The sequence below is a fragment of the Mustelus asterias genome, chromosome 20 (genome assembly GCF_964213995.1).
Source record: "Mustelus asterias chromosome 20, sMusAst1.hap1.1, whole genome shotgun sequence".
NCBI lineage: Eukaryota > Metazoa > Chordata > Chondrichthyes > Carcharhiniformes > Triakidae > Mustelus > Mustelus asterias.
This window is the reverse complement of record NC_135820.1, coordinates 49,812,988-49,831,103: the sequence shown is the minus strand read 5'-3', so window position 1 is coordinate 49,831,103 and position 18,116 is coordinate 49,812,988. Positions and strand designations below refer to the sequence as shown.

The following is an 18,116-nucleotide window of genomic DNA, read 5'->3' as shown; positions in this document are numbered from 1 at the left end:
TTTCACTAATTTTCAGAAAATTGAGTCTCTGGAGTTGATGGCTTGCGTGCTCAATTTACATTCATGTTGCACCTTTTACTAATAAAATGCACCAAGGAGCATTATCAAATAAAATTAGATCCCAAAGCACATAAATCAATATTGGGGTGGGCGATCAAAAGCTTGGTCAAAGACTTAAGTTGTTAGAAGCCTCTTAAAGGAGGAAAAAAAGATGAGAGTAGGAGAGGTTGGATAGGAAATTTCACAGCTTAGGCCCGAGAAACCTGAAGGCATAGTGCCCAATCGTAAGGCAAAGAATTGACACGCAAAGGCCAGAATTGGAGGAACACAGAGATCTGGGCATACTGTAAGATTAGGGGAGGTTAGAGAAGAGATGAGTGAAGCCATGGCTGATTTGTAAACAAGAGAGAGAGAATTTTAAAATTGAGACATTGGGAATGAAGGTCAGTGCATGCAGGGGTGAATGAGACTTGTGGCCGCAATTTGATCATAGCCTACAACAAGAGGGATCAAAGGTTTCTGAATTACTCTCTCCAAAATATGGTCATCTAAGAAACAACACTAGACGGTCAAGATACTGTAGTATAGAAAGAATTGTTGACCACCTGCAAGGACAGCAGGGAGCAACAGGATTGAGCGGATTGTAGTGAATCCTTGAGCTACAGGAATTGTCCAAAAGATGCATTATATTAGACAGCTGTGAGCATGACAGTGACACAGAAGAGGATGATCTTTAGCAACATTGTGGTACTATTAAACAAGCAGCTGACCAGGAGGGAGGAAGGCAGGTAGACTCTTGTAGAATATTCTATAGTCGGGAAAAAATTAACCTTTTTTTGTAGTTGCGACTGAGACCCACATGACATGTTACTTCCCTTGTGTTATGCTGAAGGGAGGGAAAGCTGGGCCAGGTTATAATCAATGATTCAGATAGATGCACAGTTGAAATCTTTGGTGGAGTTTAAGGATTAAAGTAACAGATTGAAAAGCCAAACCTCCAAATTGCTTCCTTTGCCAAGCACAGCTAAGGAGAAACAGTTAGGAAGGTCAACACCTGGTTGTAGGGCTGCTGTAGGTAGACAGGGTTCACATGTTTTGCAACATTGGAGTAATCTCTGGAACAAGATTAAAGAAAAACCCATCTTTGGGGTAGAAACATCATTAATACACTTCCTGAGAGGGGAAATGGACCAGGGGTTGGTGAATGCAATTTAACTAAATGTGAAATAGGGATGGGAAAAGGCAATGTTTGAGGATATGGAAGGAGAGTATGAATAACTAAGCTTTTAGAGGATGAAGACTGATAAAAATGGGAAAGAAATATGTCAGGAGGTGGTGAAAGAGGAAAATACCATTGTGAAAAGGGCAAGCGATATTTAAAAAAATTAAAAAATTAAATGAAAAGAAAAATAATGGGTGGCGATTTTCCAGCCCGGTGCAGATCACGCTGATCCCGGAAAATAGCACGTGGGCCGAAAGTTGAATTTCGCACCCAGCGTCAAATGGTTTGCAATTGTCTTGGTCACTTTCTACTGGTGCAAACTGGATCATGCACAGAAAAGGCATGAGGCCAATTAGCATATTTGAATATGCCTAGCCCATTCATCGCCAGATTCTCCCAGCTCCTGGACCCTCCTACCTTTGGGTGCGGCGCAAGACTTGAGAATCGCTACTGGTCTCCCCTAGCGGAGACCAGGTGTGATGGCTATGCTGGGGGTGCTCAGAGACATTGAAGCCCCAGGTGGTTAGAGACATGGCTGGGCAGTGCCCACTTGGAGCTGCCCACTTCAGTGCCAATCTTGCACTGTGGCAGTGCCAGTGGGGCATTGTCAGCATGCTGGGACAGTGTGAAGGGGGTGAGGCCTGAACTATGATGGGGGGGGAGGTGGATGGTATTTAGGGGTTCATGAAGAGAGGTTAATGTTAAGGGGCCATGGGAAAGCAGTTTGGCTAGGGGTTAATGTGAGGGGGGCATGTAGCTGGTGAACGTGGTTTTTACTTCATAAATCCTAATGCATGCAAACACTTGTTTATATTTGATTCTGTGTTCGCACCTATTTCACAGTAAAGGGGCATCAACATTATGAGAATGCTTAGGCCTCCCCAATACCATTGGGAGGTCACTAGGTGTTTTGCCACTCAAAACGTTTGAGAGATCCTGTCCTTGGGAGTTACAAGGTAGAATTCATCAAGATAGTCATTGAATTTAAACAACGCTTGGCCAAATATGGATTAATTAAGGAAAGCCAGCATGGATTTGTTAAAGGCAAATCATATTTAATTAATTTGGTTGAGATTTTTGATGAAGTAACAGAAGTAATGCAGTTGATATTCTGTACATAGTCTTTGAAAGGGAGAATGATGGAATGCCACATGGTAGACTTGTCAGCAGAGCTGAAGTCCACGAAATGAAAGGGAAAGTGTCAGCACGGATAAGAGGTTTGGTGACTGACAGGAAACATGGAACAGAGAAACCTGGGGGTAAATGTGCACAATATCATTGAAGGTGGCAGAGCAAGCAGGTTGAGAGAGTGTGGTTAAAAAGCATTGGGATTGTGGGCTATATAGGTAGAGGTGCTAAAGCAAGGAAGTCATGATGAATCTTTGTGAAACACCAGTGTACCCTTAACTGGAATATTGGATCCAATTCTGCACACCACACTGAGGAAGTCTGTTAAGGATTTAGAAAGGTTGGAAAAAAGATTTACGGGAAGAGTTCTGAGGTTTAGGAACTTCAGTTAAGCAAATAAATTGGAGAAGTTGAAGTTAGTCTACTTAAAGAGAATGTTGAAAGGCAATTTGATAGTGGTATTCAAAATCGTGATGTGCCTAGACAGTGTTGATAGAGAAAAACTATTCCTATTGCAGATGGGTCAAGAATCAAAGGGTACTGGTTTATGTGATTGGCAAAAGTGCTGAAGGCAACATGAGGAATAGCTTTATTAAACAGGAAGTGATTAGGATCCGGAAGGCACGACCTGAAAGATTGATAGAGACAGATCTAATTGTGGATTTCAAAAGAAAGTTGGATCAGCACCTGAAGAGAAAAACAATTGCAGGGGAGAGGATTGGGGTGCGGAATTAGCTACAATGCACTTGCAGAGTGCCAGCACAGAATCAATGGGTCAAATGACCTCCTTCTGTGCAGTAACCTATGATTCTATAATTCTCTGTTCATTACAAGGATTAAACTGTGAGAATGAGATTGGGATGAGGTTCTGAAAATAGTAGAGGGAAAAACATGCACGGAAACACAATTTTTGTTTTGATTTATTATTGTTGCATGTATTAGTATACAGTGAAAATTATTGTTTCTTATAAGTAGAAAGGTTGAAATTAAACTTAAACTGGAGGCATATATAAGAATTAGTGCATTACCTGCCTGCACTGGTTCCATAGGAAGTAGGTAGGTTTGGTTTTCTCTTGTTGGAGTTGGTCATAGTCTGGTATTTGTGTGCCGCTAATATTACTTGCCACTTATCATCACCTCCTGACATATTTCTTTCCCATTTTTATCAGTCTTCATGCTCTAAAAGCTTAGTTATTCATGCTCTCCTTCCCCATCCTAAAACATAGCCTTCGCCCATCCCTGTTCCACATTTAGTCATGTCATCCAGATCTTGCTGCATATGGATTCAATGTTTTAGTAGATGAAGAGTTGTGCATGGTACTGATCCTTGTGCAATCATCAGCAAACATCCCTACGTCTGATCTTATGATGGAGGGAAGGTCATTAATGAAGCTGAAGATACTTGGGCCGAGAACACTACCCTGAGGGACTCCAGAGTCCAAAGACATCGCTGGAGATTGGCCTCCAACAGCCGTAAACGCAGTATTTATTCTGCACTTGCCTGGATGACCACAGCTCCAACAACACTCAGGTGGCTCAACACCATCCAGGGCTGGGTTAAGTCAGGTCAAAGGGAATGGGAGGCTTATGCGTCAACATCTTGAGCGTACAGTCACTTTAGGGACTCAGATGAAGACTTCAATAGCACCACATTTAGGCACACATTGATAATGGTGTATACCAAGATGCTTGGTGCATTGGCAGGCCTGTCAGTGCCTCCAGCGAACATCAAGATGTCCTTAAGAGTTTGGCTCCAATATGGCAGAAGACAGCCTACAGTCCACCCTTTTGTACCGTTGAAGGGCTGGCACTAGCAGTCCTGACGTTGGTCTGGTGACTGCTATCCGAGTTTCCACTGCGGCACAGCCATAGATCATTCAACATCTCACTGCAGTCATGAGATCTAATCTTGCAGCCAGGCAGACTAACAATGATGGCATCGTTGCTACAGATCTCATTGTTCAAAGGAGCTTTAAGGGTCTCTCAGCAGTCCAGCAAGAGTACGAGGAATACGGAGGTACCACCCTCTCACGATAGGCAGTGGCTGCATGGAACCTGAGCCTACTGTCTTCTCACATAATGAAAGCACTTGTCCTCCTACCACAGCAACTCTACCAATGTCCTTGTTATTCCCAGTCAGCCCAAACTGCTGCCACCTGCTAGATTATGCAGTTATAAAGCTGGACCCTCAAAGCCTGGAGTATATTGCTAGGCCAATCAGCAATCCTAACCCCCCGGGGTGACAGTCAGCAGCCTTCCACCAACCATGCTGCAGCTACTGGGAATCACAAAACAGGTACTTAGGAAATGCACACAAGTTCATTTGTGCTGGTACAACTGGATGTTATGTTGATTGGTGGTTTTTATTGTTGAATGGTTATCAAGAAGGCATTGACTGATTTGGATGGATGCGACAATGAGTTCATGTTGGTTTGGAGTTGTCCTAGTGGAAGCAGAGCCTCATAATCCCCTCTCTTGCCTCCTCCTCATCCTTCCATTGGCCTTCAGGTCTCTGGTGAATGATGAGCTTGAGGACTCAGCAGACGACCACAACCTTTGACACCCAATCTGAAATGTATTGCATAGCTCTGCCCAATATAGTCAATGCAGTGGAACGGTAGTTTGAGGAGGCTGATTGCCACATAGACTGATAGCAAAAAGTAATGATCAGCCATGTGTAGATGGGGTCACCCTTGCCTCCCAGCCACTGGCTCCTGTGGGAGGTCCAAATGACACAAAATGGGTACAGCTGACTGGAGGATAAATATATCGTGGCTGGTGCCAGAATAGCAGAAATTCAGTCAGATGATGGTTTTGTCATGGCCTCATACCAAATGCACTCGCCTCCTTGATAACTTATTTAAGCAAGAATGCTTTGAAATGATTGGAGTAGAGATAATAGACACAATTGACTGTATAGCCTCCTTCTATCAGCTCCATTTTTTCCTTCTTCCTCCCCAAATACCGTATCCATGAGAATGTAAATTTTGATGCATGCCTGTCGAGCGTTTAGGGATATCTGAATCTAGGATATCAATTTTTAAAATACTCAATTACAAAACTGAACATTGAGTATTTATGATCAGCTTAACCTTAGAATCATCTACACTGCTTTGAGTAATAGTTACTAGTCAAGACATATAGTGAACATTTGCCTTTTCACCTAGCATTGAAGACAGTTAACTGTCACTTTTCACATAAAATTGGGTTTGAAGTTAAACGGTGTCTGACATCAATTTTTAGATCCTGACATTTTAGATCACGCACGGACTGATGAAAAGTGGAAATTGTGAAATGTGCTGGAATTACTGAATTATGTATCAATGAGATTAGAAAATTAGCACATTATACTAGACTCTGAACATGATGCATTAATAAATCATGTATTAGCTCCAAAACAGTTAGGAAAACTGGAGAAGCCAAAGAAGAATAAGATAAAGGAGAATTTGTGGCAAGTACTAACTTCCACAATTCCCACATCAGTTAAGGAGTTAAGGACCCTGAATAGAGCCCATGGCCAACTCACGCATGGACTAGTATATTAACAATAGCAATTATAAGTGGAGGTAGGAAGGTCACATATCTCTGGTTTAGATGCGTGAATACAATGTGATGGGTGCGAAGAAACAAAAATACATAAAACACCCATCATACGGATTGGATGTTAGGTAAATTCGATTAAGTCTTCCATTTCTCATAGCTATAAAGCCGATACTAGCATACCCTTCTTGATACTAGCCTCAAATGTTTTACAGGACACAAGTGTTGCTGTTTAAGACAGCGTTTATTGTCCATCCCTAATTGCCCTTGAACGGAGTGGCTTGCTAGGTCATTTTGGAGGCAAAGAGTCAACCACATTACTGTGGGTCTGGAGTCGCATGGAGGCCAATTCAATTCCACCATTTGCAATGGTGGGATTCGAACCCTGGTCCCCAGAGCATTACACCATGTGTCTCTCGCTAACTAGTCTAGTGTCAATACCATTATGCCACCATCTGTTTTATCGCAAACAATCTTCAACATTCTTACAAATGTCAGTTATATATACCTTTAATGTAGCAAAACCTCCCATGACATGGTTCACAGAAGCTTAAGATGACACTGACACCAAACCAAAGGAGATGTTTGAATGGGTGACCAAAAGCTTGGTCAATGAGATAGATTTTAAGGAGGGTCTTAAAGGAGCATAAATGACAAGGTTTGGGGCGCTAACAGCAAAATTTAACAATGGTGAAAGGAGTAGCTAGAGCAGGAAGAACCAGAATTCCTGGCGGGTTGTAGAGCTGGAGGAAATTAAAGGGCAAGTAATCAACTATTCATGTAATTGAAGAGTCAGAACTCTTTAATTAAAAATATTTAACATTTTAATAGAAAAATAATTGGCTGCTAAATTGTGAACATGCATAATTAAAATTGTGTTACAATTTCATGCTCTTTTCCTTCATAGTGTTGCAAACTACAAACCAATTAGATCAAAGACTTTCTCTAGATTCTGGGAGAAAAACTTAAACAGGACAGTGTTACGTTACATTTCAAAGTCAATTCCACTTGCATTAAACCGTTGCAAGTTTTTAAAATATACAACGACAAATTCCCAAACTATTATGTACATCTGCTGTGCACAATCCAATTAATTAAATTTATTTTCTTAAATAGATTATACGTTTCATTATTTACAGATGAAACATTTCAAGACATTTCAAGTATTCAGTAGTAATCTTCCTTAATTCTACACACCAATTGGTGAAAAGCACCAACTTTTAAAAAAAAAACTTTCATTGCATTTAAAACATGGAACAAAATGTGAATCAGATAACTACTATTTTAATACACATTCTTCCTATGTGAATAAAACTGACAAAAATAGGTCAACAGAAACAGATTTGTAAACATTGGTTTAAATGTTATAGAATTACCGTATTATGTTATTACAACACCAGAGCTCTTGAGCTTTTCCTAGTCCACAGTGCTGAGAATAACATGCAACCAATTCTTAAAAATACAATTCATACACAGAATGAGACAGATACAGTCCTGTACCAGCAATTTTCTCCCTCTATCACAAAGAAATCTTCAGCTGCGGCACACCACACATCATGTTTTGGTTCTAACCATACATTATAAATTTCAACACTTCCAACTTCTTAAACCCACCTAGCAATATAAATATTAGTACACAAACAACTTGTCAGTGGTGTTCTCCACAAGCACTTAGGAGTATGACAACTACCATGCTTTGAAGGTAAAATATCTGCAGCAATATTGGCACCAAGTATTTTAGACAAGTCACAAAGTTAACAGCTTAAGTGACACCCGAGCTGGAGAAAGTAAGTAACTCCAGTCTACTCTTGGGAAGTAAACATAATAGCTGCAAACAACAAATATTACTCAAATTGGATTATACTATTTCATAATTTACTACAGGTTTATAAATAAGCAGCTTTCAATACTGAAAATACAGTGACATTTTAACTGCTTGGCAAAAAGCTTCATTGAATTATTAGCATGTTGGATCAATTTGCTTGACATCGAAGTTTGAAATTAAGGCTGACAATTAGCTGCTAGCTAAATGAGAGCATTACACTTTTGTTGAAAGTTAAATTTAACAGACCTATGTGCCAAGGCATGATAAGTGTTGTCTACATCAATATAAATCCTAATCTGAATACTTGAATATTTCGAATTACTATTATATGTTCATAGCATTTGCAACCAAAAAGCTAGTTTCTCTATTTTTATCTCCTAACTTCCACCACTAGATATTTCTTCCCTATACATGTACATTTTTTTAATGCCCAAAAAGCATTGAAGTACAAATTTAATGGAATTACTGAGTGTAGCCATTACTTGCATAGAATTGTTTTGCTTTTAACCATCACAGGACCGAGCAAAGTGTTGAAATAAAGGACGAACAAACTTTCGCACATTGTACATGCAGAGATAATAATGAACTATTAATAGAGATTTGAGAAAAATATAAATGGAGACAAATGGATAAAATAACAACCACCCTGATTATTATTTGATGCTAATAACAAAATTGTGGAAGTGAAAGTATAAAAAATTGCTGATATTTGAAACTTTATGGGCAATAGCATAACACAAGAAGCATAATAATGGTCAGCATCTTCCAAAATAGAGATCTGAATGGCATCAATTGTTATCCCACAATTGCACTTGGGCTGCTGCATGGCTACATGTGCAAAAATAATGTAAGCTGCAAATATTATTTTTCCTCCTTTAAAATACTGCTGCTCCCAGCAATAAAAATTCAAACTGATTTAGCTTGGACACAGAAATTGAAAGTTAATCTTCCGCAACTAGACTTTAAAATCCACCCCCCCAGCATGGCACGCCAAAACAACAAACTGAAGAAAAGCAAAGTACCTTCTAAGTTAAGTTTATTATCAGTACACTCTGATTATATTAAATCAGACTTCATCACTGGTGTTGAATATCTGTTCTTGCCTCTGCCGTAAATCTCACCAAATGATCCAGGTTGATGTTTGGAGAATACTGACCATCTGGATAAATGTATTGTCAAAGTACAGCCTTATGTGGACATGATGTATACAGTCAATATTAAGTCTAGTCTTCACTCTCCTTTTTCCTACCAATTTCAGGTGGCAGTCCAGGAGAAAAAGGCTTCTTAAACCAAAACCCGTATGTTCCGTACCAGGCAGAAATTCCCAAAGCAGTTCCAATTATTTTATGAGGCATTTCATGAAAATACACTGCAGTACAAAAAAACATCCAAACCCACAGCAGAAGCAAGGCATTTAAAGCAATATACAGTGACTTAATGAGTGTAACGGCAGCATTTCTTGGCTTCTGCTCCACCTTGTGAAGTTCATTCATGACTGCTATTTCTTCTGTTATTATCAGCACACAGTATGACAGTAAGAAGGAGTGTCCAGAGATGTCGAAGCCAAGCCACAAATGCCCATGTTTCTTGCAAGCGTATAGGTTTTCAAATGTGTGGAGAACAGTCATATTTTGAGGTTCGTAGCACTCCCCCGTCAAATTTTCAATAACATGAAAGAAGCTTGTGCTAAAGAACCAAATGGCAGTTCCTACCACACATGAAGTTATGCGACGTACTGCAAACAGAACATCCCTCTGAACAAAGTAGTTTGAGATTAAAACAAAAGGAAGCAGCAGGCCTAACGTCCAACCCCATGAAAATTTGACAAAGTACCTACAAAACAAAAATGTAAATGTTAATGCCAAGATAGTTCCTGAGCAATTGCTCACGTTTTCAATTTAGGGGTTAGTGCAGCAGGAAGTAACTAATTGCTTATGAATCCTTATTGTACGCCACTTAATATATAGTTCCATTAATTATAACTGAAAACTGTTAATGACATTTTTCAGTTTCTAATCAGAGTATTTCTCACAAGCCAGATTATTTTAGGATCTCTGAAATAACACAAATGTTCCCCTCTAGTTGTTTTGTTATTAACAGTTCTCTCTAAAAGATTATAGGGAAGGTTAGTGAATTGAAGATGGAAGGTGAAGGCCTAGTGGTATTAATCCAGAAACTCAGCTAACGTTCTGGGGACCCGGGTTCAAATCCTGTCTTGGCAGACGGTGGAATCTGAATTCAATAAAAAAAAATCTGGAATTAAGAATCTACTGATGACCATGAAACCATTGTCAGAAAAACCCGTAGGTTCACTAGTGTCCTTTAGGGATACAAATCTGCCATCCTTACCTGGTCTGGCCTACATGCGACTCCAGAGTCACCCCTGAGCAATGTGGTTGACTCTCAACTGCCCTCGGGCAATTAGAATGGGCAATAAATGCTGGCCAGCCAGCTACTCCCATATCCCATGAATGAATACAAAAAATACAAAAGTCAAACAACGCCTTCCAAGTGATCAAGAATAGGCTCATGGGGCCAGAAGGGTCATCTAAACTCAAGTCAGACCCACTGAGCTTTTCTAGCATTTTATATTTTTGTGTATGTTTTCTTAACTTTCCGACAGGTGCTAACCGAATTCCTACAGTGCAGAAGGATGCCATGCAACCCATCAAGACTGTACGACCACAATCCCACCCAGGCCCCATTCCCGTAACTCTACACATTTATCCTGCTAGTCCCCCTGATACTAAGGGGCAATTTATCATGGCCAATCAACCTAACCTGCACGTCTTTGGATTGAGAGGGGAAACCAGAGCACCCAGAGGAAACCCACGCAGACATGGGGAGAATGTGCAAACTCCACACAGTGACCCGACGCTGGAATCGAACCTGGGACCCTGGCGCTGTGAGGCAGCAGTGCTAAGCACTGTGCCACCCATAGTTTAGTTCCGTACAACAACTTCTCAATGCTAACCGGATAAGTGTGTGGTGATCCATTTTGGCAGATCCAATGGGATGAAGCAGCAGTATAATATGAAGGGTACCATTCTTAGCAGTGTAGAGGATCAGAAGGACCTTGGGGTCCGGGTCCATAGGACTCTTAAATCGGCCTCGCAGGTGGAGGATGCGGTCAAGAAGGCGTACGGCGTACTGGCCTTCATTAATCGAGGGATTGAGTTTAGGAGTCGGGAGATAATGCTGCAGCTTTATAGGACCCTGGTTAGACCCCACTTGGAGTACTGCGCGCAGTTCTGGTCACCTCATTACAGGAAAGATGTTGAAGCCATTGAAAGGGTGCAGAGGAGATTTACAAGGATGTTGCCTGGATTGGGGGGCATGCCTTATGAGGATAGGTTGAGGGAGCTTGGTCTCTTCTCCCTGGAGAGACGAAGGATGAGAGGTGACCTGATAGAGGTTTACAAGATGTTGAGAGGTCTGGATAGGGTAGACTCTCAGAGGCTATTTCCAAGGGCTGAAATGGTTGCTACGAGAGGACACAGGTTTAAGGTGCTGGGGGGTAGGTACAGAGGAGATGTCAGGGGTAAGTTTTTCACTCAGAGGGTGGTGGGTGAGTGGAATCGGCTGACGTCGGTGGTGGTGGAGGCAAACTCGTTGGGGTCTTTTAAGAGACTTCTGGATGAGTACATGGGATTTAATGGGATTGAGGGCTATAGATAGGCCTAGAGGTGGGGATGTGATCGGCGCAACTTGTGGGCCGAAGGGCCTGTTTGTGCTGTGGCTTTCTATGTTCTATGTTCTATTGCGAAATAAAATATTAAAGCTTCAATATGAACAACAGCAAGTGTCTGCTGTCCATCTCAGTGTAACTAATGTCTCTGTGCTGAAGTGCAATATTCCTAATTCTGTTTGGTGAAGATGTGAAATAAAAGCTGACACTGGTGCAAACAAAATGGTGAGGAAGCTTGGTTTTAATAAACATCTTAAAAAGGATGAGGGGAATATGGTTTAGGAAGAAAATTCCAGTATAGACAGCTAAAGAAATAGCCATCAATGGTGACATAAAGGGCAATAGACAGCAGTAATAGGGGCTTAGGCCTGCTTCTGTTCCTTATGGTTTAATCGGTAAGGGGCGCAGAGGCATTGAGGGCGGTGGAGTTGTAGGAGAGAAGAGAGATCGAGACAGGCAACTTCTACAATAATCAAAACACAAGGATGAGAATTTTGAAATCAAGGTGTTGGGAAAACAAAAGCCAATGCAGGTCAACAAGGCCATGAGTAACCTGGCTGACTAGTACTTGGTCAAGGTAACATTTGCAGAATTTTGAATGAACCGACTTTCATGTGGGAGATGTGATACTAACAGTGGCAACATTGAGTTAAAGAACTTTGGAGGTGATAAAAACATTGATATCGGTGTCAGCAGCAGATGGGATGATACAAAGTCAGAAATGGGCAATGTTGTGTAGTTATGTGATCTTTGTTACGATGAGGGTGTGGGATGAGAGATTCAGCTCAGTCAATTAGCAGTCTGAAATTGTGAACAGTTCCATTCAGCCTGAAAAATGGTTGAGAAGTGGGATGAAATTAGTGGCAAAAGGGCTTATGCAGATACATTTAGCAAGCGACCAGCACATAGTCCTCATGCAGACAAGTACCAACCCCTCATTGAGGATGCTGTACATTGCGTTGTTTGACATCACCACTGTTCTAAATGGAATCAATTCAGACCAGATCTAGCAGCTTGAATCCATTCGGCACTGCAGGCTATCAGCAGCAATACAATGTTTTCAACCACAATCTGTAACCTTATGGCTTGGCATATTCCTCACTCTACCATTACTGACAAGCCAGGGGATCATGATGTGGAGATACCGGCGTTGGACTGGGGTAGTCACAGTCAGAAGTCTCACAACACCAGGTTAAAGTCCGACAGGTTTATTTGGTAGCACGAGTTTTTGGAGCGCTGCCCCTTCATCAGGTGAGTCACCTGATGAAGAGGCAGTGCTCCGAAAGCTCGTGCTACCAAATAAACCTGTTGGACATAAGCCAGGGGATCAACACTGGTTGAATGAGTGCAGGAGAGCATGCCAGGAGCAGCACCAAGCATAACTATACTGAGGTGTTAACCTAGTGAAAATACATCACAGGGCTACAGTCATGATAAATAGTTGAAGCAGCAGGTGATAGATTCCACAACCAAAAGATCAGATTTAAGCTCTGCATTTATGCTACATCCAGCCACGAATGGCAGTGGCCAATTAAACAGCTAAAAGGAGGAGGAGAAGGCTTCAGAAACATCTGCATCCTCAATGACAGGGGTCCAGCATAGCAGTGCAATTATAAGCTGAAACATTTGGATCTTCAGCCAGAAGTACCAAGTGAATGATCCATCTCAGCCTCCTCCTGTGTTTCTCAGCATCACAAGTACCATGCTTCAGCCAATTCGATTCACTCCACGTGATATTAAGAAACAGGTAAAGAAACATGATACTGCCCTGACAACCTCCCAGCTGTAGTACTAAAAACTTGTGCTCCAGAACTAGTCGTACCCCTAGCCAAGTTGTTCCAATACAGCAACAACACTGGCATCTAGGCTTCAATGTGGAAAATTTCCCACATACACTTTGTTCACAAACCCAAGACAAATCCAATCTGGTCCCATCAGTCTATTCTTGATCACCAGGAAGGTGTTGTTGACAGTACTATCAAGTGATATATGCACAGATATAAGCTGCTCACTAACACCCAGTTTGGATTCTCCCAAGGGCACTCCGCTCCCAACTTCAAAAAAGCCTTAGTTCAAACACGGACGAAAGAGATTAATCCAAGACAGGAGGTGAGTGACTGTTCTTAACATCACGGCAGCATTTGACCGAGTTGGCATCGTGAAATTTAAGTCAATGGGAATCAGGGGGAAAACCCAGCAATGTTGGAGCCCAGCACAATGCAAAATGATTGTGATTATTGGACGCCAAACATCTCAGCCCCAGGATATTACTGCAGATGTTCCTCAGGGTGGTGTCCTTGATGCAACCATCCTTCAACTGCTTAATCAATGACCTTCCCTCCAACAATATGTTAAAAGTGCAGATGTTTACTGATGACTGTACAATGTACAGGACCATTCATGAATCCTCAGATAATGAGGATGTCCATGTACAAAAGACCTGGGCAACATTCAGGCTTGGGATGATAGATGGCAAGTAACCTTTGCGCCACACAAGTGCTACACCATAACCATCACCAACACAACAGAATCCAACTATTTCCCTTTGACAAAGTAACTGAATCCTCCACCATCAACTTGCTGGAGATTACCACTGACCTGAAACTGAACTGGACTAGGCATATAAATGTTGTGGTTACAAAAGCTGGTCAGTGACTGAAAATTATGGATCACCTGACTACGATCTACAAGGCACAAGTCAGGAGTGTGATGGAATAGTCTACACTTTCTGGACGTGTGCAGCTCCAACAACACAAATATATTATCCAGGCCAAAGCCATCCGCTTGGCTGGTACCCCACCAATCACCTTAAAGATTAATTCCGGCCACCACTGATGCACAGTAGAAGCAGGGTATACCATCTACAAGATGCACTGCAGCAACTCACTATGCTTCCTTCAACAGCACCTTCCAAACTCACAACCTCTACCATTGAGGACAAGGACCTCAGATGCATGGAACTACCACGCAAACTCCTCTCTAAGCCAAACAACACGCTGACTTGGATTGCATAGTAATTCCTTCACTGTTGCTGAATAAAAAATCTGGAACTCCTTTCCTAACAGTACTGTAGGTTTACCTACACCAGATGAACTGCAGTAGTTCAAGAAGGCAGCTCACTGCCATGGCCATTAGAGATGGGCAACAAATATTTTCCTTGCCAGCAATGCTCACACCCATTAAAATAAAATGCAGCACTTCATACAACAAGATAATCTTTCCACAGGCAATGAGGACTCTAATAATAAAACCTTCAGCTAAGTGTCATACACAGTGAGGGTATGACCTATTCATAACTTTAAACATGGACAACTGTCAGTATATAATTTTCTGGAATGTTTTATTTAAAAATAACCACTATCAAGACTGCCAAGATGGCTGGCTATCTCAAGACTCCAGTAAGTCCCCTATTGAATGACCATAGGCAGGGTTCCTCTTTGAATGGGCATACCAAGATGACACCCATCAATGGAGTGTGCAATTGCTATTGTTTCTGGAGTAACCAGAAACTCTCCATCCTCCTGCCCCCCCCCCACCACAAACTCCCTGGCTATGAGATGGAAAATCATAAAGGGAGCTGTTGAGAAGACAGTTCATTACAAATAGGGGTGAACAGGCCAGTCTTCCTATCCATTCCCCATTGTATAGCAATGGTTTCTGGCTTTAAACCATTCTGGGTGGAAAAACTATTTGAGCATCCGATCTACACTGTCTACAGATAAATCTATCATCCCAAGAGAAACTGATCAATCTGCAGAGAACACAGCAAGAAATAGCAGCTGCAGAAAGATAGGAACATACACATCTTTAAAAACCTGGAGATGGCTACATTTTAGGTGTCAATGCACATAACCAGCACATCTTCCGGACTTGTGGGAGGAAACCAGAGCACCCAGAGAAATCCCATGCAGACATGGGCAGAATGTTTGAAATGTATTAGTGTCACAAGTAGGCTTACATCAACACTGCAATGAAGTTACTGTGAAAATCCCCTACGCGCCACACTCCAGCACCTGTTCAGGCACACTGAGGGAGAATTTAGAATGGCCAATGCACCTAACCAGCACGTCTTTTGGACTGTGGGAGGAAACCGGAGCAGCCAGAGAAAACGTGCACTCTACAGACAGTGACCCAAGCCAGGAATCAAACCCAGGTCTCTGGCACTGTGAAGCAGCAGCGCTACCCACTATGCCATCCTAATAAACTATTCTCAAAATGTTACTTCGTTTACAACTTGTAATGCATCTCTTTACCTACAACTTTTCTTGAGCGTGTATGTGCTGAGTAATTAATGTAGCATGACACTTGCTAGGTAAATGCAAGAATAATTATTGATTCTTTTTAAACCCACAACAGCTTGCTACTGATCATACAAAACTGCCCAAACGCTTAAGAGGTTGAGAAACACACATCCATACCTTTCCAAAAAACATACCAATTACAGACAGTAAGGGAAGGGAATTCAGTTCCAGGCACTCGGTTCTCTCATCCCTGTCTATAACATAACATTTGAAACAGCAGTGTCTCAAAGATCATGCTGCATTCCCCTTCTGCTTATTTGAAATTTACAAGTATTATCCACAAAGGAGATACAGCAAAGATTAATTTCAAGAGCAATTTGTGTACTTGGTGCACTTTGCTCCACAATAACTCAACAGGAATGTGCCTGAAATGAGTTTGTGCAAATGATTCCTTTCAACTTCAACCAGCATGATGAATAACTCAAAGGTGTTTGACAGCCTGAACTCCCCTCCATTGGTGTCAATCTGAATCATTTCCCTATTTGGACAGCATTTACCACCGTGAACTGTGCTGACGGCCGGGGTGCGGCTGCAACCTCCGCTCCTGGAGCTTTAGCGGGCGGGAGGCAATACTCTGGGTCCAGGCCCCGGGGCCTAGCGCCCTTCGATACTCACACATTGAGGGCATTGCGCCGGTTGGCGAAGTAGGAGTCGGCCAGGGGCAGTCTGGCTTTGAGCAGCGAGCCGCCCAAGGTGATGAGAACGAGCAGCAGCGCCAGGTACCGGCGGGCCCAGTGCCGGTGCACAGAGCTCAGCAGCTGCACACAGCCATCGACTGCCATCTTCATCCGGCACCCAGAAACCCCCACAGCACATTGGCCAAATGCCCGCCCGCCCCCTCATCCCATTGGTCATGCCTAGCCCCGCCCCCGCATCCCATTGGTTAGAATACCAAGCCCGCCCCTCATCCCATTGGTCAAACTTAGCCCCGCCCCTCATCCCATTGGTTAGAATACCCAGCCCCCCTCACCCCATTGGGCATACTTAGCCCCTCCCCCTCATCCCAACCGGCTCCGCCTCCTCACCTTATTGGTCAGGCCTAGCCCCTCCCCCTCCTCCCATTGGCTAGGCTACCCCCACCTCCTCACCCCATTGGTTAGAATACCCAGCCCTCCCCTCAACCCATTGGTCATGCCTAGCCCCGCCCTCTCATCCCATCGGTTAGAATACCCAGCCCCCCTCACCCCATTGGTCATACTTAGCCCCACCCCCTCAACCCATTGGTTAGACAACCGGCTCAGCCTCCTCACCCTATTGATCATGCCTAGCCCCTTCCCCTCATCCCATTGGGTAGGCTACCCGCCCCGCCCCCCCTCATCCCATTGGTTAGAATACCCGTCCCCTCCATTCATTGGTCAAAATACCTTGCCTCGGTCCCCCCCTCACCCCATTGGTGGAAATCGATGACCCTGCCCCTCATCCTATTGATGGCAAATAACCACATGGCTTCTCGGCCTTTTGGCTAAGATCAAGTGTAGTATGGTCGGCAGCCCATGGTCGGCCACACTTGGTCGAGGTCATTAGGTTACACTGAAGCTTCATATGTTTCATATGAAGCAATTTTTAAAAGCGGCATCTCGGCCTTTTGGCTAAGATGCAAATGAGCTCAAGTCTTGGAGGAGGAACCTCCCCCTTCTCCAATCAGCTTGGCTCATGTAGATCAGGCCCAGGACAGAGTGGTTTGGTCGCTCGCTCTGTCTTGTCAGCCTGGATCGGAAATGTCTCAACTTGTTGAGACTCTGAATTGGATTTGATTTGATTGAATTGGAAAAGTATATTAAAAAAATAACCACATGGCCGTCCCCTCACCCCATTGGTGGAAAATACCCATTTCCCCTCACCTCCGTTGGTTGGAAATTTCCAGCTGTGCCCCTTCACCAAGAGGTAGGAGCAGATGAAGGCCATTTAGCCCATTGAGTCTGCTCCACCACTCAATGAGATCATGACTGATGTGATAATCCTCAATGCTGCTTTCCCGCCTTATCCCCATAACCCTTGATTCTCTTACTAATTAATAATCTATCTCAGCCTTGAACACACTGAATGACCCAGCCTCTATGTAAAGAATTCTACAGATTCACTACTCTCTGAGGGAAGAAAATTTTCCTTATTTCTGTCTTAAATGAGATCATGCCTTCTGGTCCCGGACTCTCCCACAAGGGAAACTAGCTCTCAGCATCCATTCTGTCAAGCTCCCTGAGAATCTGATATGTCTCAATAAGGTCGCCTCTCGTTCTTCTAAACCCCAAATGCCCAACCTACTTAATCTCTCCTCATAAGAAAATTCCTCCATACCGGGGATAAACCTAGTGGACCTTCTCTGGACTGCCTCCAATGCTGGTACATATTTCCTTAGATACGGGGACCAGAACTGTGCGCAGTATTCCAGTCTAACTAGTACCATGGACAGCT

General features: G+C 42.9%; 1 protein-coding gene across 1 annotated transcript; it reads right to left on the bottom strand.

The window, feature by feature from the left end:
• Positions 1–6,698: 6,698 nt before the first annotated feature.
• Positions 6,699–16,497, bottom strand: fitm2 (fat storage inducing transmembrane protein 2). Its single transcript, XM_078236510.1, has 2 exons — positions 16,320–16,497; positions 6,699–9,548 (listed from the first exon to the last, which is right to left on the bottom strand). The coding sequence occupies exons 1-2, from the start codon at positions 16,490–16,492 to the stop codon at positions 8,939–8,941; spliced, it is 783 nt and encodes a 260-aa protein (XP_078092636.1). The 5' UTR covers positions 16,493–16,497; the 3' UTR covers positions 6,699–8,938.
• Between the last annotated feature and the right edge of the window lie 1,619 nt (positions 16,498–18,116).